Source organism: Haliotis cracherodii, unplaced genomic scaffold (assembly GCF_022045235.1).
Source record: "Haliotis cracherodii isolate W230 unplaced genomic scaffold, xgHalCrac1.p SCAF_3, whole genome shotgun sequence".
NCBI lineage: Eukaryota > Metazoa > Mollusca > Gastropoda > Lepetellida > Haliotidae > Haliotis > Haliotis cracherodii.
The window spans coordinates 66153867-66180933 of record NW_027266286.1 but is presented as its reverse complement, the minus strand read 5'-3'; the positions used below and the strand labels follow the sequence as shown (position 1 = coordinate 66180933).

Here is a 27067-nt window from a genome sequence, read left to right as displayed (position 1 = left end):
TGCGGAAGTCGGAAGTGTAAACAAACTTTTGAGATGGTCAGATAAACCCAGGTGCGTAGAAATTAGCAGTGATCTAGTCCAACATTTGCGCAATATGGATTGAAGCTTTCGCAATTGAATGATCCACCATTTATCCTATAGCCAAGATTAAAAGAACGTTTTCTGTGTTTGTGTTAAATTGGATAATGATGAAAAAAATGGCAAACGTGACAATTTCTCAATTTTCTATACCAAACAAAAAGTGGCAGTGTCATGTGTTATTGATAAAAAATATTAAGTTTTATAAAGTGCAAACAAAAAAATTATTTACTATTTCATAATCATAATCTAAAATATAGATGCATTTAATGAATCTCTCTTTTCTGTTCCCCACGTGGAAAGATGTTTAAAGATAACTTCAGAAAACACATGGCATGACTGCTATTTACCGGGCGCAGCTATGTAGCATTTATTTGTGTGTTTGCCAGCTGTGGCCCTGGCTTCAGTGATCTTGCATGCCAGTAACGACCCCTTCTTGCACAGCTAATTTCAGGGTCGGGGCTCTTTGATCATTAGTTGTTAGTTATATTAGGATTAGGGTTGTTACCCCAACTCTATCCTTAGCCTATGGTTCCCCTTTCCCATCAAGTACCCCATTGCGATCATTTGGGTTAGGTACCCCTGATCAAACACTCCTTCATGATTGTTAGAGTTCACTACCACTTTACTGATCTTTGGTGTTAGTTTGGAGTAAGGGTTGTTAGCTATTTCAACTCTTTTCATGTATAAATATGGGGGCATGGGTAACCCAGTTGTCTAAGGCATTGCAATTCGCTGTGATTGTGGATTTGAATCCCAGTTTGCCCTGATGATGTTTCCAGGTTTGTCAGCACCATACCCGTGCTCGTGGGTTTCACCGAAGTGGTAAACCTCCAAGACCTGCATTACTTCGGGCTTTCCTCCCACATTAAGCTGACACGCTTGATATAACTGGAATACTGTTAAAAGTGGTGTTAAACACAACTCACTCATTCACTCATCATGCTCATGTCTTAACATGCTTAATACAAGGTAATTTGAGGAAATCCATAACAGTGTACAGTGTGTAAAGGCAAATAATTGGTGCTGATCACTAGATAAAAGAATACCATTCAATACGTAAGGAACCAACAACTACCTATAAGTCAGTGTTGCAGCAATGTGGACAGTGAGGAGAAAGACGTAGATTAGGACAGTTGCTGAGAGATGGGAGATCACGATGGGAGTAGCGTAGGGGGAAACATGGTCTTGTAGGTTGGTTGGTTGGTTTGTTGTTTAACGCCACACTCAGCAATATTCCAGCTATATGACGGCGGTCTGTAAATAATCGATTCTGGACCAGACAATCCATGAGCATCAATCCACGCAATTGGGATCGATGACATGCATCAACCAAGTCAGTGAGCCTGACCATCTGATCCCGTTAGTCGCCTTTTACGACAAGCATAGTCGCCTTTTACAGCCAGCATGGGTTGCTGAAATCCTATTCTAACCCGGATCTTCACTTGTATGGTCTTGTCGGGGTGAGATTTGAACCTTAGCAAACAAAGAACAATAGATATACCTGACAGGTTTCATTTCAACTACTAGCAGGGTAGTGGGTAAATGTAACCAAGTTTAAGAAATGAAATGAACGAGGGCATCAGAACGTGTGAACCCCAATTTAAGACCCAGGGCTAACCAGCAAATCCTTGTCTTAATCATAAATTTTAATAAAAGAATAAGATGAGGATTTTTTGTGATTTTGGTTGATGGTAATCTTTGAGAAGGGAGTCCATGGAAGGCAAGTGTTTTGTGTTAGAACTGTCCTGTGTTGTACATAAAGTTTAAATCAGACAGCAGGTAATAGGTTTTCCTGGATGTTGATTAATTTTAATGATGCCGTTTATTAGTGACAAGTCTGCTTAGATGAAGTCAGTTACAAAATAAGATCGTATCTTTTTAACTTGTAATTTGTATAGATATCTATTTGTTGTTCCATACTGGCTCGACAGAAACCGCTCAATGTCTGTAATGCTCATCAATTATTTGGACCCCAGCAGTAGCGTTGTAGAGAGGGATCACTGTATTGAAAATAAAGGACACACTGTTTTTAGTCTTATTCTTACATTGTGATGAAACATTTGACAGAAAACTGAACTTGAATAGTTTGATTGAATGCATGGACTGCCTGTACCTGACCACTGATTAACATGACTAGTTTTCTTGTTTTACAAGCTATATGTAGAATGATTATTTCAGAAACATCGTGTTTTACAAGCTCTATAAGGTGTGATTGTTTCAGAAACATTGTGTTTTACAAGCTCTATACTGTGTGATTGTTTCAGAAACATTGTTTTACAAGCTCTATACTGTGTGATTGTTTCAGAAACATTGTTTTACAAGCTACATACAGAGTGATTGTTTCAGAAACATTGTGTTTCACAAGCTACATACAGAGTGATTGTTTCACAAGCTACATACAGAGTGATTGTTTCACAAGCTACATACAGAGTGATTGTTTCACAAGCTACATACAGAGTGATTGTTTCAGAAACATTGCCGTACCAAGCGTCCATGATGCAGGCTGTCAGCCTGATAGCTGTACTGATGGTGCTGCTAGGCAACAGTGACCAGGTCGTTGGGAAAAAGAAGAACAGAAACTTGCCACTCACAGGTCAGTAAGCATGGTAATTCTTGTAGTACGTACACATCCTTCTGAGAATAAGAAGTTGGAGCTACTTGTATCTTCAAACAGACACTTCAACAATCCTCCATCTAGATTAATGCCGTCACAGGTAAGAGTTACTATCTTCATGCAGTGTAAAAAACAAACCATTTAGTCACTGATTAATTAATGTTAGTTACATGTTTGATACAGTTTGCAACATATTAGTTATATGTGTGATACAGTTTGCAACATATTAGTTACATGTGTGATACAGTTTGCAACATATTAATTACATGTGTGATACTTTTTGCAACATGTTAGTTACATGTGTGATACAGTTTGCAACATATTAATTACATGTGTGATACTTTTTGCAACATGTTAGTTACATGTGTGATACAGTTTGCAACATATTAATTACATGTGTGAAATGTTTCAGCAGAAAGTCACATTGATGATTAGATGTTATTGATGGATGTTTTGTTTGACTAATTGCATCTGGGAAATGAACCACAGTATAATATTGTATGACATCTAATTCTACTGTTGCTAGTTGAGAAGTATCCGAACTGCAAGTATTACAAGAAGGGCCATGTTGGAGTGTGTGACCTTGCGACCAACACTCAGGTCAAGACGCTGGCTCTCAAAAAAGGTGGAGATAGCTGTCCCCAGACCAAGAACATAACGGAATCCTGTAATTCCATGAGTGAGTAATATGTATGCATTTATTTCTGGGGATGAACTGATTGCGAGTATCCATGGTAACAGGAATTTTTATCTGTTTTTCTGATACAATGATACTGTTGTATGACTACAGTTAGTACATTATAGTGGCAGTTTTGAAAGTTTAGTAACCATGGTAACAATAAGACAGAGTGGACATGGAGTTCAGCCCCTTTATTCTGTCAATGCAATGTTTTGGTACCAATGTTTTTTTGTTAATCACTGTGTATATATAATACGTCCAAGTCGTTGCTATAGAAATTTGAAAAGTAATTTTTCCAAAATCCCAAACTATCAATAGGCGTCATTTCTCCACTACACCTATCTATATGCCAAGTTTGGTTCAGATATCTCTCATGGTTTTTGAGTTCTGCTCTGGAAACGAAATGTGACAGAAGGATGGATGGACAGCACCTATTCCTATTTCCCCCTTCCACTTCATGGCGGGGTATAATAATAGCTTGTGTACATATAATGATAACCGGTGTATATATGATAATAGCTCCTGAATATATGATAATAGCTAACTAATCATGTCCTACCCAGTTTTTGATCACTTGCTAGGTACTAGCATCAACTGTTTTCAACTACAGTTACTTATCATGTTACTTTGAACTCCATTTTCTCAATGTATTGTAGAAGGATATGTTGCTTGATGTCCAGACAGGAAGTTCATCGTCAGCACGATACTGACACTATGGTGTGATGCAAACACACTGCATGCCCTTCCTGTAAAAGTGCAGTTTGCACCCTTGCCGAACTAGGCTGGAATTTCTGGGCTCGGTTGCAGCGTCGACCAGTGGCTATTATTAGATATGTCCCTCCTATTGACCAATCAGATTCCACCTCTCATATCACTTGTGTTTGCTTCAAATAAAATGATGAAGCCCGTTGAAGATGATCTGATCGATAGTCAATATTTATATTGTATAAACAACAGTTCTTACTTTGAGAAGAACATCAAATCATGTAAGCACACCTTGATTAAAAAAACATGAAAAGATTTGGAAAATACCTGTTGATGCTATGTTGTCTGTTCCCATTCTTTGGAAATTATGCAATCGACTGAAATCTGCACGACAGATTTTGAACCGGATGTCGATTTCATAATTCTGCAAGGGTGGAAACTGGACTTTTTTAGTCAGTTAACTCCCTTGCCTTGGCTAACACAGCTAACACAGCATTTGTATTGTATGTTAGAGTTCCTGAGGTTTCACTGTGTAACTGTGTGTGTATGTTTGTGTGTAGAGTGCAAGTACCGGTTTGCGGGCTGGGGGTCCTGCAACAAGGCAGACAACACCAGAGTGAAATTGTTCAAACTCCGGGCTGGACAGCCAGAGACTTGCCCAACAGAGAAAAGGAAGTTTCGTCAATGTAAAACACCCTCCAAAAAGAAAGGTTAGTGTTTCCGGTTGGCTTTCTGCTTTCAGGGCAGAATTAGTTCCAGGTATTCATTATAAGAAACTGAGAAAATTTTTTCTTTCTTGTGGCATTTTCCATTCAGTGTAAGATGTGTTTTGTCTCATTTCATTCAGGGGGGGCATGGGTGGCCCAGTCGTCTAAGGCACCGCGATTCGCTGTGCAGAGTTGCGTCCCTTAGTCATGCCAGAAACCTATGATTTTGGGTTCGAATCCCAGTTTGCCCCGATTATATTTCTATGTTTGTCAGCACCATACCCGTGCTCGTGGGTTTCACCAAAGTGGTAAATGTCTGAGACCTGCATCACTTTGGGCTTTCCTCCCACAATAAGCTGACACGCTGTGATATAACTGGAATACTGTTAAAAGAGGTGTTAAACCCAACTCACTCACTCACTCATTTCATTTAGTATACCATCCTAAACATGTTGACGAGGGAATAAAAAAATTATAACAATGTTGCATAATCCTACTGATTTTACTGAAGCACTAAAAAATTATTTCAGGGCATGACACTTATTCCTTCCTGGAATACCCACTGTATTATAATTTTTATGATAAACTCCCGTGGTCTATTTGCCATGAGAACTTCATTTCGGAAGTGAGGTCACCATGTCCAACTCTTATCACCAACAGAACTGCTTAGACTTATGAGCTTCAAATCCTTAACCGATCAATATGACTCTTGTGCGTTCGAAATGGCAGCGTCAAACCCTCAGTGTAAGTGAGTGAGTGAATTTGGTTCCTTGCTGTTTTTGGCAATATTCGAACAATATCACAGCGGAGAACGCCAGAAATGGCCTCACACATGGTACCCATGTTGAGAATTGATGTTCTGGTGATATCACCTCTTGTCACAAATGTGAAAGTACAGTGTAATTTGTTTTGTTGGCTATATTTAGCAGTGTTTCATCTGAACCAAACTCAAAAGTAAGTTAGGTGTCGAGGGTATTCATCATATTCTGATAATGGAACGAAGATATCATACCCTTGATTGTTGAGGATGGTTGATTCTGATCTTACTTGTCTTGTAAAACTGTGACTTCATGTTCAAATATTTTGCTTTGCGTGTCAAACTATTATGTTAAAATCTCACTAATATCAAAATATTGTCAATGCATTATTGTTCTCTCTGTTTTGAAATTTTGTTTATCTCTGTAACTGGAGGGGCGGTCGGGTAGCCTAGTGGTTAAAGCGTTCGCTCGTCATGCCAAAGACCAGGGTTTGATTCCCGACATGGGTACAATGTGGGAAGCCCATTTCTGTTGCCCCCGCTGGAATATTGCTAAAAGCAGCGTAAAACCATACTCACTCACTCACTCACTCTGTAACTGGATGAACATTTGCTTGTTCTCAGTGGCAATGTTAACAACTGTCCCCATGTTAACAACTGTCCCCATGTTAACAACTGTCCCCATGTTTTCATTATGTCCAGTGGACTGTAGGTACAAGAAAGGTCCATGGTCCGAGTGTGACTCCTTGACACAGGTCAAGACAAGGTCCTTGACCTTGAAGAAAGGGGACAGATCGGAGTGTCAGAATGTGAAAATGGTGATGAAGAAATGCTTACCAACAAACAAGTTTGGCTCCAAATCTAATGGCTTGCCCATATCAGGTAGGTGACATCCAGCATCCGGTCAACCTCCATTGTCCTGTGCACTATATAACATTCATCTTCCCGAGGCAAGTGAGTTAACTGACTATAAAAGTCCACTTTCCACCCTTGCTGAACTAGGCTGGTATTATGGAGTTACATTTTGGCCGGACTAACGAGTCTATGCATAGTCCAATCAAAATCGCGCAAAGAAATGGAAATCCGGTTTGTAAACTGTCATGCAGATTTAGGTCGATTGCAGGATTTGCAAAGCATGTGCACCGCTAACTCGTTGTCAACAGATATTTTCAGAATCTTTTCATGCTTTTAATCCAAGTGGTCACGTGATTTGATGCACTTCATGATGAAAGACTCGTTTTATCACAATATGGATCTTGATTATCGATCAGATCGTCTTGACTGGGCACCACCGTTTTGTTTGAAGCAAATCCAAGTGATACGAGAGGTGAAATCTGATTGGTCCATAGGAGAGGTATAGAAGGGACATAACTCGTAATTGCCACTGGTGGTGCTACGATTGAGCCCAGGAATTCCAGCCTAGTTCGGCAAGGGTGGAAACTGGACTTTTAAAGTCAGTTAACTCTCTTGCCTCAGGAAGATGTATAACATTCTACTTTGATCAAAACCCTGGAGCTGTTATCCACCATAGCTGTGTTTCGGAAGTGACGTCACCATTGCCATCTAACTTATTTTCATATTTCATATTTTTTTATCTTTGTGTTATTTGATTCTGGCTTAAAATGACACTGTAGTGGTGAATGGATCCGGGTATTTATCCGGGTCGACAGGAAAGCTGATGGGAACTTACAATATGGTTGGAATGACCGAAATTTAGTGACGAACTTATGGGGGTGATATATTCCACATGATGTAATGTAGATAAGTGCCAAATGATCAGTTGGAACTTAGGTAGAAGGGGGAACATCACGGAGATCATGTTCCAATGCACTACATGATTGCATGTCGCCCTTATAAACTGTACTTTACTCCTTAAGCACAAATATACATAAATGTGATATTACTGAACATGACTGCTGTGTAAAAGGGTTTCATTTGGGCCAGATTGATACTTGACCATCATTTGAAGGAGTTATTTGTTGGATATATCTGATATATAATTATAATGATAATGATAATGACAAATAATTTGCCGTGGAACTCTTAGCCTGATTCGGGGCAACACCTCTGAAGATCGGTGATAATTTGACTTTAAATATGACATTAGATTTTTTCGATATGGAACATTTCAAGCCATTAAAAATGTTCATTAATATGAGTAATATATGTTCCTACTAACAAAACACCCCAACTTTTTAAGTAGCAGTTCACTGACACATGTTTCTGTTGTTTAGAGGCAACACTGAATGACTCCGCGGAGTCTGTGTTCAGTCTGAGGCTGCCGGAGCCGCCGTCACAGCCGCAGGTGATGGAGTCTGACGTCACAGACACCAGCGTGAAGCTGACGTGGCAGCCCGGACCCCGGGCCCAGCAGGACAAACTCCTTGGCTACATCATCGAGTACTTCAGCATCACTGGCCAGAAACATGTAAGTACAGACCTCATCGTGCAGGTGAGTGAGTGAGTGAGTGAGTTGAGTTTGATGCCGCTTTGAACAGTATTTCAGTTATTTCATGGTGTACATGTACAGTCCAGCTTAATGGGGGAGAAAAGCCAGCGAAGTGATGTGATGTTTACACTGGAACCCCAGATGACGGGTATGGTGCTGACAACCCTTGAAACATACTCTTGTTTTCTTGTACAGAGTGCACACTTAAGTATCACATGGAGCCCCCATTCTTGGGGACCGCCTCCATGGTCTAGTGGTAGAGTGTCCGCCCGGAGAGCGGAAGGTCTGGGGTTCGATCCCCGGCCGCGTCATACCAAAAGACGTTAAAAGATGGTACTTGTTGTTACCCTGTCTGGTGCTTGGCATTAAGGGGCTAAAACAAGGACTGGTTGGCTTGGAGTCAGTATACTGTGTCTGAGTGGGGTATTCATGTTAAACTGCGGCATGGTATCTCAGTGAGCTAGTACTATTAATCGGCATCAGTCCGGACTAGTACAAGCAGCCACACACACACACACACCTACATGCACGTTGCTATGTAAGTGCAATAATCTTGGACGAGATGTTAAACCCAATTTCACCTCACCCCACCCCATTCTTGGGTACTAGTTTAGGGAAAACTTGTTAATTTGTATACTGTGTGTAGTGAAGAACTACATTGTATCTCCAGATGAACAAACAGAAGTTAACAATGAATTTCAAGCCAAAACATCACTGTGACAATATTGTGTGTATTTGTGTGCTAAAACCATGTAAGCATGCCGGAATTCAGCATTACACACATTTTTCTCCCAGATCTATTTGAGATTCAGTTAAAAATATCAATATGACTGAAACAAATTTTGATGCAACTATCGGGGAATTTGTTTCTGAAACTATTATTGTAGCAGGAATAATATATTCTAATATCTTGTTATTTTAGTTGGTCTACTTAGATAATAATTATCCTTAAGCGTAGCTATTTGGCTTGCTGCCAGATATTTTGTACTGGGGAACCAATGGATGAATCAGTTTGTAGCTTCCCTACAGGCCTGCCATTTTAGTCACGAAACAATATTTTGAAATATAATAGTCAAGCAACACCAAATATAAGATGATGCGGGCAGTGCCTGAGAACCAAGACTATTATTTTTTTAGCCTAATAGAAAATAACAAGGAATTACAGATACAGATATCTGTCCTGTGGGTTACGATGAAGTCCTAAGTCTTGAGACTTACAGCTTTTGTTCGCATGCTACAGATGATACAATACGACTTTCACACTTACAGGGACCAAATACGGTACATCTATGGGGAACAACTCACTAGTCACTTCCCTCTCAAAAATAATATTGTCCAATTTACCATGTTATCAAGTTGCAAGCGCATGACGTCATGATAGAACAATGTTTTATCGTGAAATTAACCACACTTTGTTTTTCATTGTTCTTTGCGATTTGTCCCATAGCTATCATATATATACTCTTATGAAATATTATGTACAATTTCAGTTAAGATTTCATTTATTAGTGCACAAGTATTTTGATTTTTGTTTGTGTTGTCATGGTTGAAGCTTTGTTTATTTTTTTAGTCATATTGTTGACTGTTCAGGTCTGGGTGACGGCGTCAAAGGAAATCACACAGAACTCGTACACTGTACAGAATCTGCAGCCAGGGACATCGTACATGTTCCAGGTTCGGGCCGAGAACGAGATCGGCATCAGCCAGGCCAGCCCTCCCTCGGACACCATCAGGACACACAGTATGTTTACACTGCATGTCATGTCAGTGCACGGGAATGTAGGTGAAAGTCTGGCGACACGTGATCCTGTGCACAGGTCACAGTTCAGGTCAAGTAAAGCAGTGTCGTCTCGGAGAATTGTTAGATGAGGCACTGTGTTCGGCAGCTTGACTCCTGAGAGTTTCTAGGGCTTCGGTCCTGCCCTTTACTGAAGCACATGTAGCACATGTAGCACATGTGGTGTCTCCTTAGGCACGTGTCTTTGTTTAAGATGAGTCTCTGTTCACCCAGCAGTTCATGGGTACCCGGTAGGATGAGGTAATGCGACTGTTAACCTTCTACCACCTCATAGGCAGCTTGGGTTTTATACTCCCTGGGGAGTTGAGAATGAGAATCAAGTGCACACTGATCCATTGACCGGGGTAATCATGTAGCACTTCAAACACGCTTTAGAGCGTGGATTAGGAACATAATATGCACGCACATCTCTTAGAGAACAAGTTTCATCACCCGTGAAGATCGGGGTAGAATAGGTCTTCAGCAACCCATGCTTGCCGTAAAAGGTGGCTAATTGAATCAAATGGTCAGGCTCGCTAACTTAGTTGATGCATGTCATTGTAATCCAATTGCATGGATTGATGCTCATGAAGTCAATCTGGTCCAGATTCGATTATTGGAATATTATCGAGTGTGGCGTTAAACAGCAAACAAACAAGTTTCAGATGTAGAGTTTCCTGACAAGTAGATTCTGAATTTAACATAGATTATAATGGCTGCTATAGTTGATCTGTGCTTGAAGGTTGATTGTACATTGATTATGTAACTAGTTGGTCATACCATCAGCCTCTTGTCTGGTAAACTTGGCATGCTGCCAGAGATTGTTGCTATGTTTTGAAAACGTTTAGAACATAATTCACACAATCTTTAAATGCACATTCATGATACAATTGATTTGAATAGTAATATTTGTGTGTGTAAGCATACTAAAGACTGAAGGCATTTTCTTTAATCATGTGTGAAATTTGAAACTAAGCATGTGAGTCATAGGGTCCTTGTCATTGACACAAGTTAGCTTGGGCATCTATTAGGTAAACACTACGGGACAGTCAAAATTAAAGTCAAAATTAAAATCATTAATATGGAGCAGCACAGAGATAAAACCAAAATTAAGGATTTAGCATGTTTCTAATTAAAATACTACAGCAACAAAAAATCCAAGGAGTTCAGCACCAACTCAATTTAAAAGTTAAAACAGTTAATTCATTTTTAGAAACTTTGAAGTTTTATTTATTTCTAGTTAATTTAAGTTTTTGTATCCATTTCAGACAAAGTCTATAGTGCTCCATCCCGGCCTACTCATCTGCGTCTGAGGCCGAGCAGCAACAGCGTGGTGGTGGACTGGGCTCCGCCTCCGGCCAGCGACCTCGTTGACGGCTACATCCTCAGCTACGGGAAGGGCATCCCGGACACACACAGCACAGTGGTGGACAAGCACCAGATGTCGTACACCATGCATCAACTAGGTGAACAACACATTCTGGGCTCATGCAGCCATTTTTTATTAAAACCAAAAGCCATTATCAGAACATAGAATAAAATGAAATTGGTAACCCTTTAACTAGGGCTACTTGAGTACTCAGGTCGGGTGGGTTCTGAGTAGGACCCGGGTACCCACTTTACTAAACGGATCCGAGGTTAGTCATGTGATATATTGTTTAATGACAAAAACTCACAATAGCTCAGTGGTTACACTACAAGTAGCTAATGTTCGCAATTCTTTTTGACGATGCACAGACTCCTTTGACTTGTATATGTTTGAGTAAAGATGAAGCTTCAACTTCAGTCAACTTCACTGTATATCTTCAGTGATGATCTGATCGTTTAAATAGTTTGGCCAGGGCTGCGGTAAAACATTTCCCAATCAGACACATGGTTCCGAAATCTTGAGACTTTCAGTAGGTACAGTCGTGCCTCGTTTATACGGACACTTGCGTCATTTCACAATTCTTCCGTATAAACGAATTTCCGTATAACTGAAACCAGCTTCTTACTGGAAGAGTTACTTCCCTTCAATTATGCAACTCATGACAGATGACAGAACAAACAGATACATCCACTCAATCTTTATTCATACACGTTTCAAAAAGTCTGTCATGGCAGTTTGAACTTTACCACATTTTGAGGTTTGAATTTTAAACAATAATTCCAAATTGTCAAGATCGCCTGTGTTCTCGTAATAGGTAATCAAGGTCTCTATACAAGCACAAACTTGTGCTTGGGGATTACATGTACAATAAACAAGCTCGTCTCCAACGTAACTCAGTGTCACTTGGTTAATTGACTTCTCACGAATCAAAGAATTACCACCAGCGGAAGGATTACCACCAGCGGAAGTGTATTGTCCGGATAAGTGAGACAATTTTGTGTGCATTTCAGTGTTTTGTGTATGAAAATGACCGTCCGGTTCCGGAAACTGAATTTGCGTATATACGGGTAAATTTATATAGTAATTATTTCGTTTTGAATGAAAATCGTCCGGGAACCGAGGTTTCCGAATATCTGAAGTCCGTATAAGCGGGGCACGACTGTACCCGGGTAGGGTCGGTTAATAGGGGTTGGGTACCCGGTAGTAAATTTGGACTCGTCCCATCCCTACCTTCATCCTTGATCAACCTTGTGCTCAATGTATGTAGTTTCTTGTAAAGAGAACAGTCTTCTCTGACAGAGGTAAATGTAAAAATACAAGTATGTGAAACTGTAAACTCTGCGCTTAAACAGTGTTAGCAGTAATCATGCCCCCCCGATCAGCTATATATCGTGAAAATAGGCCTCTGAGGTGACTCCCTCCCCGTTCAGCTATATATTGTGAAAAAAGACCTCTGGGGTGCCTCTGTTCACCCAGCGGGGAATTGGTACCCGATATGTGAGGTGGATGTAAAAACCATCTAGCACCTTTAGGCAGCCTGGGTTGTATACTCCCCAGGGAGTTCAGAATGATAGTTTGAATGCAAATGGAACCACTGGATCAACAGCATTTGAGCAGATACAAGTACCTGGATAGAGGAGGTATATAAATGTATAATATAATAAAATATTCTAATGTCAGCCATCTTTGTCCTCCTCAGAACCAAATACGGAGTATGTGGTGAAACTGGTCGGCTTCAACAAGATTGGAGTGGGACAGCCTCTCTATGATGCAGTCAAGACACTCAAAAGTGGGTCTCATGACAGTCTCATTTAAATCAGACCTTAGTTCTCGCTACCGCTAAACAAAGATCTGAAGACATCCCATTAGTGGTCACGTCAGAACGCCTTTTCATCCGACCAATCAGAGCATCGCTTACCAGATCATGAAAGTGACAGTCGGAATGTGATTTCTAATAATGCAACCTCGAAAACTTTAACACGGGGTATTCTGAAAGATAGTTATGGGTTTAACGACTGAATCCATACAATCTAGACCATGTATAAGCGATTCCAGAATGACCTTTTGTTCAGGTTTCAAAATTTCGAGAATTTGTCAAAATGTTTTGACTGCTAGATTGTTTAGCAGTAGCGAGAACTAAGATCTGATTTTAATGAGATTGGTCTTGTGAGGAATTGACATTCACTTGTATCTTTGCCATCTTGTATCATCTTTTACTGATTTTCTAGACTGCCTTGTAACAGTGCTGTAACCATGGTAACACTTACTGAAGTATCAGTCTTTATCATACTCAGTTTTATATCTTCAAGTTATGTTTCAATGCTGGATGAATCTAAGATTCATATCCTTTGCCATAATGATCCATTGGGTTTCTAAACGCCGGTATGTTTTTTCGGGACTACAACCAATCTGAGATGAAAGCTAATGAAATATGAGCTCTCAAAATGCTGGACCCTTTTCTCCCTAGGAGCGCCAGACATTTATGAACATTTACACGTTGCACACATGCATGTAAGTAAGGCAGAATTGTGACATAGACCTGGGAAAACTGTATCTCATAAATTGCAGCCTTTCATTGTGTTGGATGTTAATAATGGCACAATAGTGGAATAATTACAATAAATATGAACCAGTGAAAAATAGATTGAAAATTTGTTACATTTAATCATGGAAAGGTTGGTTTCACGAAAACACATACTGATGTTTTAGAACCAAATTTTAATTATGTTTAATTATGATCTCGTTGTCCTCTGCTAAGCATCCTGGTTTGTCATGAAAATGAATAATAAATTATACTTTCCATAGATATGTACAAATGTCTTCAGTTGATGAAGTGAAACCTTTTTTGTGTTAATAAAATATGTACAAACTAAGTTGATGATGCAGCCATACTATTGACTCGCCCATCTTATACTAATTCCCTCACTCACTCACTCACTCACTCAATCACTCACTCACGTACTCACCCACCCACCTACTATGCATATCTCAATGTCACTGTGTTCACTCTAGCATGGAGCCGTAACAGCGTACTCACTCCACCGGTGGGGCTGCAGGGCAGTGCCCAGTCCGAGTCCTCCATCGTTGTGGCGTGGAGCGACGTCAACCAGAAGGCCGGGGTACAGCTTCCCGACAACTACTTGTATAAGGTGCGCTACAGTCACAAGCAGGATGAGTACCAGTACATGAACACCTCGCACACCAGCGTGCAGATACATGGCCTCCAGCCCTTCACGGACTACGAGGTGTCAGTTCGGGTCATGGACGGAAGAGAATACTCCACATGGAGCATGTCGTCTCTGGTCAGGACTCAGGCATCAGGTATGGCTGTAGGTGTAGGTGTAGGTGTAGATGTAGGTGTAGGTGTAGGTGTAGGTGTAGATGTAGATGTAGCTGTGGTGTAGGTGTAGGTGTAGATGTAGCTGTGGTGTAGGTGTAGGTGTAGGTGTAGGTGTAGGTGTAGATGTAGGTGTAGGTGTAGGTGTAGATGTAGGTGTAGGTGTAGGTGTAGGTGTAGGTGTAGGTGTAGATGTAGCTGTGGTGTAGGTGTAGGTGTAGATGTAGGTGTAGGTGTAGGTGTAGATGTAGCTGTGGTGTAGGTGTAGGTGTAGGTGTAGATGTAGCTGTGGTGTAGGTGTAGGTGTAGATGTAGGTGTAGGTGTAGGTGTAGCTGTAGGTGTAGCTGTAGCTGTAGGTGTAGCTGTAGCTGTAGGTGTATCTGTAGGTGTAGGTGTAGGTGTAGCTGTAGCTGTAGCTTTAGGTGTAGCTTTAGGTGTAGGTGTAGCTGTAGCTGTAGGTGTAGCTGGTAGGTGTAGCTGTAGGTGTAGCTGTAGGTGTAGGTGTAGCTGTAGGTGTAGCTTTAGGTGTAGCTTTAGGTGTAGGTGTAGCTGTAGGTGTAGCTGGTAGGTGTAGCTGTAGGTGTAGCCGTAGGTGTTCCTCACCGTGATATTGCTGGAATATTGCTAAGTGGCATAAAACAATACTCACTCACTGTAGCTCATAGGCAAAATATTTTAAATATTTCATTATTTATGGAGTCTATAAATATATATAAATATTTCCAAGCTATTTTTGTTTACTCTTTGATGGCATAGACAAATAAGACTATACAACCACAAATATCAAAGGGCAACCTTTAGATAATAACTGAATAAATGCAATAGGTATGATCTCTGGCCACTGCAAACATCCTAAAAAGAGAACAGTTTCTGTACGAAGTAAATACATGTAGCTTGTATTTAGCTTCCAGGACTGTAGTTTACCAACAATAAATACCAGGACATGGCACGCACACGTGAGGATTCATGCAGGGAATCATGGATTCCAATCTGCCCCAATCATTAGCAGGCAAATTTGGTAAAAAAAAAATATTTTGTTCAAAATTGGAATTTTTTTTAAAGTTCATTGTTCTTTAATTCAGAGTTACTTTAACCATGTTAACATGGCATTCAATGCAGTATTGTTAAACTGAGCATAAATGTCACTCCCTCTATATTGGTCCTGTTCTAAGTGGAAGTCAACTCTACAAGGTAATGATTCACAATAGGGGGGACATTTGCTATTCCAATTCGGGAATTGTTGCTGAATATCTGCCTCTGAACAGATGTAGATAGATCCCTGACATGATGTAACTATTTTGATCCAGTCACATTAAAATCAGATCTTAGTTCTCGCCGATAAACAAACCCACAATCATAGGCATGCTCAAGTGCTCAACTCTGCACAGTGAATCGCGGCGCCTTAGACGACTGGGCCCCCCGTGCCCCCGGCTGCATTGAGAATCTCACCCGAGTGTCTTTGATATCAACTCTGAGGCTTGCCCCATAAACTTTCATCGGCAAGTGTTATTATATTTGATATCGCAAGGCTCAGGATGATCTTGTTCATCATCCGAAATAACTCTCCCAACATTTTCTGTTTGTAAACCATAACAACCAGTTAAATAGTACAGCTTCAGTGGCAGAGAGATTAGTGATGTCATGTGACTATGACATCATGGTAACTGATGACATCACAATGGTCTGCAATTTCTTTGTAGCAATATCCCTTAGGAGATATTGCTCAGTTTCACCCAAGGAATATATATTTCCTGTAGAAGCTAAATTCAACTGTTGCAGCACCCACCACGCCACCCACGGACCTGACTGTTCTTAGCGACAGACCGGACTCCATCGCTATCAACTGGCAACCCCCGACAAGGGCTAATGGCGTCATCACAGGTTTGTCCATCTACCTCGGACTCCAGTCTAGTTTGAAAAGCATTACCAGAATGTAGTAGAATGTTATGTTTGCCTTTGTTATGAAAGGAAACCACACAGTTACTTCCTTAAAAGAAGACGAAGAAGTCCTCGGCAGTTATTCAGACCATTTAATGGCAGTTTGTTCATCCTCATAGTCATAGGCAAGGCATGGCAGTTTGTCGACACATGGACAGCATGTGGTTACATAAAAAAGTATGAAGAGGGTGCATACAACTGTTGAATCGGAACGGAATGGCAGACAAACGAAATCACAACCGTTTATGACACTTCCCTTGCATGTCACCATGATAACAATTCTTATTACAAATGCATAAAGTGAGATGATCAGTAAAAATCTACATTTAACATTACGGGGGATACTAACACCCCCTCACTCAGAAAATATGTCACCATGTAATATTAGACCCAAACTGTTAACACATGCGTCATATGATCATCCCAGGGTATGCGGTTCTGTACACCACGAATAAAACACGGGACAATGACGAATGGACAGCCATGCAGGTGGGTGGCGAGGATCTGTCCACCCGCTTGAACAGCGTCCAGCCGGAGCAGACGTATTACTTCAAGGTGCAGGCTCGTAACAGGAAGGGTTATGGACCATTCTCAAACATTGTTGCTTTCACCACCTCAGCAGCAGGTAAAAAGTGACAAATTTTGGTTCATGAAAATATTTATCAAGTCTTGATTATCCCACGAAACTGATTCCCTTTGTGCTTAAAAGGCAAATTATCACTAAAAATTATATCAATGGATAACTAAACTCAGTGATGCCACCAGGTGTTAAAAAGGCATAAGCATGACCTGCCTTACCGGTTGCAAGGCTAAGAGAGCCTTTTTTGTTTTTTTGAGAAGTCGCGTTAATATCATTTACTGTTCATAGTCAAAGGGTGGATTTTTTCACTGATGAATGTTCAAATATTATCCGCATCCATTCTGTAGATTGTACTCCAGTTGTCTGTTTTGTCTCCAGCTCCGGGTACGGCGCCCGCAGACGTCACCGTGACAGCAGGAGATGACAAAGGGGACACCGCTCTGATCAGCTGGCAGCCTCCAATCATACCTAACGGCATCATCACAGGTAACCTTGGTTACAAGGAGTTGTGCAAGACCGTGCAGCGTAATATTCTTACTAATACAAACTGTTCGATGTAATTATTACCAGCTTACTGTAATGGTAAAATCATGTATTTGGAAACACACCATTAATTTCAATGGAAAATTGCAGTATAAACATCCAGCTGCAACATTTTAAATAATGATTGCTTAGATGCTGCTTTCAAGAGTTTTCAGTTGTCATGACGTCCGCTAGATGTTATGTCACTTAATGGAGGAAAACAAAGTGATGTGTCATTGATGTATTGTACTGTGGTGAAAGCAACAAGCATTCATTTGAATGGCAAATCTGGGATTCAAACACTTGAGCAGCGGATCCTGGTGATACTAAGGGAAACAACTCTGCAATGTAATGTTGCACCATTGCAGGCTACCTCATCTACTACTCCACGGACGATACGAAGCCGGAGCGGGAGTGGGTGTTGGAGGGCATGGTGGGTCACACCCTGTCCACCACCATCGCTGACCTCACACCCTGCACCAAGTACTTCTTCAAGATGCAGGCTCGCAACAAGGAAGGGTATGGACCCCTGTCACGCTCGTCCATGATCAGGACATCAGGCACCGGTAATTCAGACCATACCATATTATTATGTCCCAACAGTGCTTGGATTATTGCTAGATGCTAACCATGTACTTCCTCATACAGTGTCATAAGTGCATCTGAATGCATAACATGGTGGGTGTCTTGGGTGAATAGATGTCTTATGATAATAGTACATGGTTATTGAGTAGACTGATGAATTGTAAGTTTTGGTTTGTTTTTAGTTGTTTAAAGGGGCACTGATCTAACGCCATTCCCCGGACTGGTTGTTGCCTTTGTTATTGTTTTTTCCCCCGTGAGTACCCGGATGATACGCAACGCAACTGAGCGTGACCAGAGACTGGGCTACCGTCTGCAAGGACAGCTAAATAAACTTGGAGGCTGGAGGCAATATTTGTTTTACGCATTTTTGAATAAACACTGATTGGTTAAATGTGATCTATAAAGATTCGACAAAGGGCGCATGTTAATTAATTTCTTCAGCCTAAACAAACAGACAAAAAGAACGGCGGAGCTCATCGGAAGTCGTCATTTGGAAATACCCCAGATGGTTATAGTTTAATTCTAATAAAAAGTATCCTTGCAGTGAAAGCATTTTCGGATTTCGGATTGCGTCGATAATACGATTACTACTCCCTTGTTGTCATCCACGTTTTCTCGTATAACCCTACACTTGTGTATTTGTCGTCATTCACTTGATGCTCAGATAATGAATTTATTACAGGTACAATTAGTGGTAGCACCACTTAGATTACCTGACAAAGGTTCTCATTTGGCATTTATTGTGTCTGGGGTAATTATTCAATCTAAATCCAGGTTTGAAGTGAGGTGAAATGTGCGTTATGTAATATGCACGTGGCAGCCCAGCAAGAGATGAATAATCAGTTGATTTACTTTTTTAGGTAAATCAACGGATCGTTCCTAGTCATCAAAGGATTAACAGAAAATACGTTGATTGATTAATCACTGTTATCTTGCACAGAGGATATGTCAAAAGTGAGTGTTTACATGTCTAGGTTTACTAAAACAAAGGGAATACACTCATATCATGGCGTGAAGTGCCGATGTAAAAACAACATACTTTGGTCAAAGGGTTAACTGATAATACGTTGATTGGTTGCTCATTGTTATCAAACTCAGTGGATTTTTTAGGAACCGTGGACGTAATGAAAATAGTTGTCACGTGGCCTTTCTCAGCCAACCCTTGAGACTTGACACCTATGTGAAACACCTGAAACAATCCAAGTGATCAGTTGAGAAACGAACACTGGTTATAATATCCCGAAACGATATATATCTTTTAGAATATTTGATAGGTACAGAGGCACGTGACATCGAATAAGTTATTTTGTATAGCTGCAGATGAGTGGCACATTATTCCTTTGTGTGGATATTCACGGATACATTCCTCGAACAAGGAAGCAGCCTATTTATACACATAAATTTGGTAAGTTGTAATTATGGTATTTGCATTTTGTTTTCCTTCATTTGAACCGATTCGTTCTTGTTTCTCTACGTCTTGGTTGGGAAATTCTTCAATGCGCGATAGACGTTGTTTTCACAGGTCATTTCCTTTGTAAGCGTGTATAGATTACCGTCAATTTGTAAAATGTGATTCTCTCAGGCAATTTATAAAATGTGTAAATATTTCAGTCATTTTGACTAAAAAATCTGTCCAGATTGATTAAGACGATCAAAAGGGCCTACAAACATCACAACAGATTATTATGTAGGATTAGAAGCCAAACAACATAGAAATGTACTTTTCAACGTAACATTTTCAGTCTCTTGGTGATGACATTAAACATCAAAATGTTTGGAATTCGTTATCATAATAATACAGATGGAAATGTTTTTCAGTCACTTTGTAAAATAACTGAATATTTATACGTTTAATAAATGTGTTACACATTTTGACAGTAAAAAAATATACACACTATAAAAAAAGCAATGCTCAGGTGAAATATTTACTTTGTGTTGCAAGTCAAAATAGTGTAAACGAAAATCGCAAAATTACCAAGCAAGTGACTTATCAAAACTTCGTCACCATTACCGATGCTACCCACAAAGATACCTACATTTCCTTATTATCTCGAAAACTGTATTTCATTTTGTTGATCAATGTGACCATACGCTCTTATTACTACCGGTATCCATAAAAGTGACTGATGCGCTTACGAATGGCGCAACAGAGGTCGCGAGCTAGTCTAGATTTCTGCTCTACATCCGGGTACTCAATGGGAAAAAACAATAACAAAGGCAACAACCAGTCCCGGGGAATTGCGTTAGATCAGTGCCCCTTTAATGTCACACTCAGCCATATTTTAACTATGTGACGTTAGTCTGTAAATAATCAAGTCTGGTCCAGACAATCCAGTGATTGACACCATTAGCATCGGGATATGAAGACATGCTTCAACCAAGTGACCCTCTGATCTATGTTAGTCGCCTTTTATGACAAGCATGGGTTGTGAAGACCAATTCTAACCAGGATCGTTGCAGGTTTTGTATCCAACTGTGTCTGTTTTAGGGGATGTGATCTGTTCGCCAGAGACAAGAGACGTAGACAATACATTGCCTCCAGTAGGTCTGAAGGCGCGGAAGATTACTGCTGAATCAGCACTTCTCACCTGGAAAGACACACACAAGAAGGGAATGAAAGACAAGGATGTCGTGTACATAGCTCGGTATAAGAGTGTGAAGCCATCACTGGATGCCTACTTTAAGAACCTGTCTGTTCACGACCCATTCGTTGTGATCATGGGTCTGGAGGCCAACACGGAGTATGAGATGTCGGTCATGTCAATACGATATGGCGTCAGCAGCCCCTGGAGCATGACACTGGCAGTCAAGACAAAAGAAGCAGGTAGTTGCGTCATATATTCCCATAGGATCTGTTAGCTATTGTGTGTCAGTTCAAGTGTGCTTATTCTGTTGTGCTTTGTTGAGGGAGCCAACTCCTCTACTACGCCAGAATGGAATGTAGATCACAGACAATAACAATATAACACTTTCCATGGTGATAAGATGGAGCAATTTAAAGCCAAATTACTGAAAAGTACTGAAAAAATACAGCTTTTTAGTATGCCTCAAAGTGAGATTGACCAATCAGAGAGCAGAATTACAGACCCAACATGAGCCCGTATACCGTCACTAAAAATCCAAGATGGTTGATACTGAGATAATGTGAGACCGTATACCGTCAGTAAGAGCCATCTTGGATTTTCCAACACCCACCTCACATATTTCAAATGGAAATTCTGGTACCGAAATTCCTTATTTGACACTGTTTTGTGTTTTACTATCATTAATTGTGATGTGCAAAGACATTCATGTGTTTTTTAGATATGTTCGTGACTTTGATAAAGATTAAAGTTAAAACTTTAAACAAGGTTTGGCCTCTTAGGTTTGAAGAGTAGTCTCCCTTTGACCCTTAACGTCAACGTAGGGTTGTAAGTGTCAAGTTTTCATTTTGACATGACATGTGCGATATGAATACCCGAGAGTGTAAACTTTTCGGCATAAAATATTTGTTATGGTGTCTTTAGTTGCCTTATATGGTGTCATATTAGGTTAGCAGAAAAATATTTTGGTGATAAGAATAAACACCTGTGGTAACACATGACTGATTGTTAGTTTTGTCATTAACTATACTATGGTTCGTGTTTCTTTTGGCGGTGGGTATATGTATGGAATCTCAGTCTGTACCGTCACATGACAATGTTTACATCCTGTTTTAGTACCTGGTGGTCCACCGGAGGACGTTACCATGACAGCAGTCTCCGACAACAACCACGGCACTGTAATCATCACCTGGCAGCCTCCAGCAAAGACGAATGGTTTAATCACAGGTAGGTCAGCTGTACCGCAAGTAGTGATGCTACCTGGTGCTCTATCATCAAAGTTTAAATGATGTGTTTCCATGGTAACTGTGATACCTCAGGGTACCTGGTCTTTCTACTTGACGCCATTGTAGAAATTACACCGGGAACACAGGATGAAACAATCTGTACATTTAATCGCCTTATGTAAGTCTGCACTGCAGTCAACGGACCCAGCTAACGAGAACTTACACACAGAGACACAATCGGTTCAATCCTCTGTAATCTGCCACCCTCTCTCAATAGTTATCCAAACCTTACTTCCCTACAGTGTCACACAATTACATAAAAATCTCATAGGATCTGCATACATACTCAGCATAGAATGTAATGGATGCAAAGATACCAACATACCTCGGCGTCAAAAGAAACCGGAAGTGATATTGTATGCAATACGAAGGGAGATAACTCTGTCATGGCATAACGTACAGGTCATTAGAATATAACTTTGCACCACGTTGTTTAAATATTGTGTAACCATGGCAGCTATGCTGCTGTGGGGTACCTAGTGTTCTACATGATACCCCGTTGTTTAAATATTGTGTATCCATGGTAACTGTGCTGCTGCAGGCTACCTAGTGTTCTACATGATACCCCGTTGTTTAAATATTGTGTATCCATGGTAACTGTGCTGCTGCAGGCTACCTAGTGTTCTACATGATACCCCGTTGTTTAAATATTGTGTTTCCATGGTAACTGTGCTGCTTCAGGGTACCTGGTGTTCTACATGATACCCCGTTGTTTAAATATTGTGTATCCATGGTAACTGTGCTGCTTCAGGGTACCTGGTGTTCTACATGATACCCAGTTGTTTAAATATTGTGTTTCCATGGTAACTGTGCTGCTTCAGGGTACCTGGTGTTCTACATGATACCCAGTTGTTTAAATATTGTGTATCCATGGTAACTGTGCTGCTTCAGGGTACCTGGTGTTCTACATGATACCCCGTTGTTTAAATATTGTGTATCCATGGTAACTGTGCTGCTTCAGGGTACCTGGTGTTCTACATGATACCCAGTTGTTTAAATATTGTGTTTCCATGGTAACTGTGCTGCTTCAGGGTACCTGGTGTTCTACATGATACCCAGTTGTTTAAATATTGTGTTTCCATGGTAACTGTGCTGCTTCAGGGTACCTGGTGTTCTACATGATACCCAGTTGTTTAAATATTGTGTATCCATGGTAACTGCTGCTGCAGGGTACCTGGTGTTCTACACAGCAACAGAGGATGCAGAGACGGGGGACTGGGTGATGGAGGAGGTAGGGGGAGACCGACTCTCTGTTGTCATCAAGGACCTGACCCCCGACACGCGATACTACGTGAAGGTGCAGGCACAGAACAGGAAGGGCTTCGGTCAGATGTCAAAGGTTGTCGTCTACACTGTCTCTGATGCGGCATGCACAGGTGAGCCGGTAACATCCTGTCAAGAATATGTACTGTTACTTTCAGATAGAAGTTGACATTATGTGACTTGTCGACAATAGTTGAACTGTATTGCCAGAAATGATTTGGTTTTTTGTTTAAAGCCGCACTCAGCAATATTCCAGCTAGATGACTGCGATCTGTAAATAATCAAGTCTGGACCAGACAATCCAGTGATTGATATCATTAGCATCGATCCACACCATTGGGATACGATGACATGCATCAACCAAGTCAGCGAGCCTGACCACCTGATCCTGTTAGTCGCCTGTTACGACAAGCATAGTCGCCTTTTACGGCAAACATGGGTTGCTGAAGACCTATTCTACCCCTGATTTTGTCAGTAATGGTCAGACTTTGACCTTGTGTGGGGCTCCATAAATCGGCTTCAGCAAGACCTGAGTCCATTATTTTTTAACACTGTAGTTAATTCAGCTAAATACATTTTTGAAGCTCATGTTGAAAGAAACATATTATCCAATGTTTAACAGCTTGTCTGTATTATTATATTCTGTACACAAAGGCCTGTGGCTTATACATATTGAATAAAACAATATGAGTCCATTATTGAGGACTTGAGTACTCGTTAAGGGGAGATCACTCTAATTATCTTCGCTATATTGTAGTTATGTGTAAATGGAATGCTAACATTCATCGTTATTGCAGGAAAGGATAAAAGGTTGAATGTGTGGCTTCATTTTGGTTTGGATGAGGCAAAGAGGAAAACACCAGCTAACACCCAAGTGCTGACATGTGTTTGCAACCAAGTGACTAATTATAAGTTATCCGAGTTCAATAAAGTGTGATATATTTAGACATTTAGCATCTAGCATAACTGAAAAGCTTGGATGACCTAAAAAAGTCCTTTCTGTTTTGTCATTTTATTGGATGAAATTTCTGTCATTGCCAATCAAATAAGAGCTTTGGATTCACAGTAGACTTCCTGCTGTAAATTTATGTCACATCAGATCAGATCGGAGCTGATCTTGAAAACCATTCAATATTTATGCATCAAATTTGGCACATTGATAGGTCTATTGGTAAACTTGTGCATTTTGATAGTTTGGGATTTTCGAGTTTCCATAGCAACAACTTTGACTTAAACTGAAAATGGAGGTAGGGCTTGTTTCCGGAGCAGATCTTAAAAACCGTACAATATTTCTTGGTTTGCACATAACTGGATATGTCGTATTGGCGGGGGATATTAGTATTTCATGTTTGCTGAAAACAAAAAGTTATGTGTTGTAATGCTTATCCATTGTGACTGTATCTCTTTGTCTATTCAGAACCAGGATGTTCGCGTCCCACAAACCCTTGCAGGAATAGCCCCTGTCCCCGGGGTACCACCTGTGTCACCATGGAGACTGATGACGCCAGGTATGTGTGCGTGTGCAGCGATGGGAAGATGCGCACGGACTGCACCATGGGGGACGGCCTGCTCTAGTTACCACCATCTGCATCATGCGTCTTCATCCTCATACAACTGAAACATCTCAGGATGGCAAGACTATGTCAATCTGTAAAGATTTGCTGTAACTTTTGTGAGGATAAAGTTTTATGTTGACATTCCAACTAAATGTTTTTGCATCAAATCTTATGTATCAGGGGACATAACTCTTGTATGCTTAAATTGTACTGTTAGGTTTATTGGTCAATTATATTTGTTATGTATTTTAGTTTTATTGTTGAACAATGCCAAAATGTCCTGTTAACATTGTGTATGATAAAAAGATGGTTTGGGTTTATTTAAGTTGTGCAAACATCCCCTGTAAGTATTAGCATGACTGAATAACGAAGGTAGGTAATTTTCAAACATGTAATGTCAGCACAAAGCAACCAGATAGCTGTGTGTTGAATATTCAGTTTGTATAAATGTTAGGTGAAATCAATTAAAGAAAAAATATGCATAGCATACTTCTGAAATGACAACCAAACCAGATAAACGTCTTCAGTATGAAATATATAGTGGTTCAAATCACTTCGCCAGGAAGAAATTTTGGTGCAGGCCTAAACTATTGTAATGACATTTCTGCCAATATATTTATATATCTGCCACTATAGTCTGGAAGGTAATTTAAGGTACTAACGTTAACTACAATATCTGAAAAACTATCAGACCTACTCCAGTCAAAGTTGGTATGAGATTATTAAACAGTCATACATAACTGGATATTACATTTAAAGACAATCGGTGCATGAATAAAAAATCTGTCTATTTAGCTAGATACTATATTTCATCAACAACCAGACCTGTTCTTCACGGGTGGAACGAGCATTCATTGTAACAGCCATCTGCATAATGCTACCCCTGCGTCACAGGGCCATATGACACAGTTGATCCAATCAACTCAACTCGAAAGGTGCACAGGAATCACGCACGCACGAATACGGTGTTAGCTTTGGGCATCTCAACGTGCGTGATTCCCGTGATAGACAGATTTTTTATTCATGCACCGATTGTCTCTAAATGTAATATCCAGTTATGTATGACAGTTTAATAATCTCATACCAACTTTGACTGGAGTAGGTCCAATATTGTAGTAAGCGTCGGTACCTTAAATTACCTTCCAGACTATACACAAAACTGTCATTCATTGAATGTTTGTGTTACAGCCAAGCATGTGGGAGTCTATAATTAATGTATGGACTCCAGTGGGTGCACAGAACAGGGTGGTATCCACCTGAGTTAAGCCTATTATTGTTGACTCATTGTCAGGGGTATATATATATATGGGTATTAACATCATAATAGTCATCTGTATATCTCTACTTATCAGGATATATAGCTTTTAAAGGTGGTGACATAGAAAGTTATTTTTATATGGTTTATGTTACATTCCATTATTTTACGAGTACTTACCTGTGTTCATGTACTACTTACCTGGGTTATATGCTGATTATATACAATAATACATGCATCTTCCTGAGGCAAGGGAGTTAACTGACTGTAAAAGTCCTATTTTTGTCCTAGCTGGGATTTGTGGACCCGATCTTAGCGCAACCAGTGGCTATTATGAGTTATCCTTTCTATGTTCCTCCTATTGACCAATCAGATTCCAGCTCTCATATCACTTGCATTTGCTTTAAACAAAACGGCGGAGCCAAGTGAAGATAATCTGATTAATAATCAATATCTGTATTGTATTAATACAGGTCTTACTTCACAAAGTGCATCAAATTACATAATCACCTTAATCAAAAACATGAATGAATAAGATAATATTCGGTACACATGCTTTGCAAGTCCTGTAATTGACTGAAATCTGCACGGCAGTTTACGAACCGGAAGTAGATTTCGTTCCGCGATTTTGATTGGACTATGCATTGCCAAAATATTACTTCATAATTCCAGCCTAGTCTGGCAAGGGTGGAAAACCGGATTTTTATAGTCAAGTAACTCCCTTGCCTCAGGAAGATGTTCTACATGATGATATGTGATCGTGTGTGGTGTAATTCCATGGAGACATGTCTTTAAAAGACACATACCAGGATGTTGTTGTTGTTTGTGTAACTATTCTATGTGCTTGGTGGTGAAATGTTCGACATATCAATATTGGCATAATGTGACTATATTTCAGTTATATGTCCATGAAACAACTTTTACCAAGATACTTGTCCAAAAAAATAACTAAAGTAGTAAATGAATTTTATTTTATTTATCAAAGTTTGCATTTTTGGAGAGGTTTGAATTGAATTGACTGATT

At 40.2% G+C, this 27067-nt stretch overlaps 1 protein-coding gene across 1 annotated transcript; it reads left to right on the top strand.

Annotated features, from left to right (window-relative positions):
• LOC139473699 (neogenin-like) lies at nt 1–25482 on the top strand. The gene is made up of 18 exons (XM_071256410.1): nt 1–51; nt 2552–2674; nt 3222–3374; nt 4640–4789; nt 6246–6425; nt 7778–7971; nt 9583–9733; nt 11038–11235; nt 12838–12927; nt 14151–14459; nt 16256–16357; nt 16842–17039; nt 17373–17480; nt 17885–18082; nt 20590–20925; nt 21800–21910; nt 23139–23345; nt 24650–25482. The coding sequence occupies exons 2-18, from the start codon at nt 2575–2577 to the stop codon at nt 24805–24807; spliced, it is 2943 nt and encodes a 980-aa protein (XP_071112511.1). The 5' UTR covers nt 1–51; nt 2552–2574; the 3' UTR covers nt 24808–25482.
• The last annotated feature ends 1585 nt before the right edge of the window (nt 25483–27067 follow it).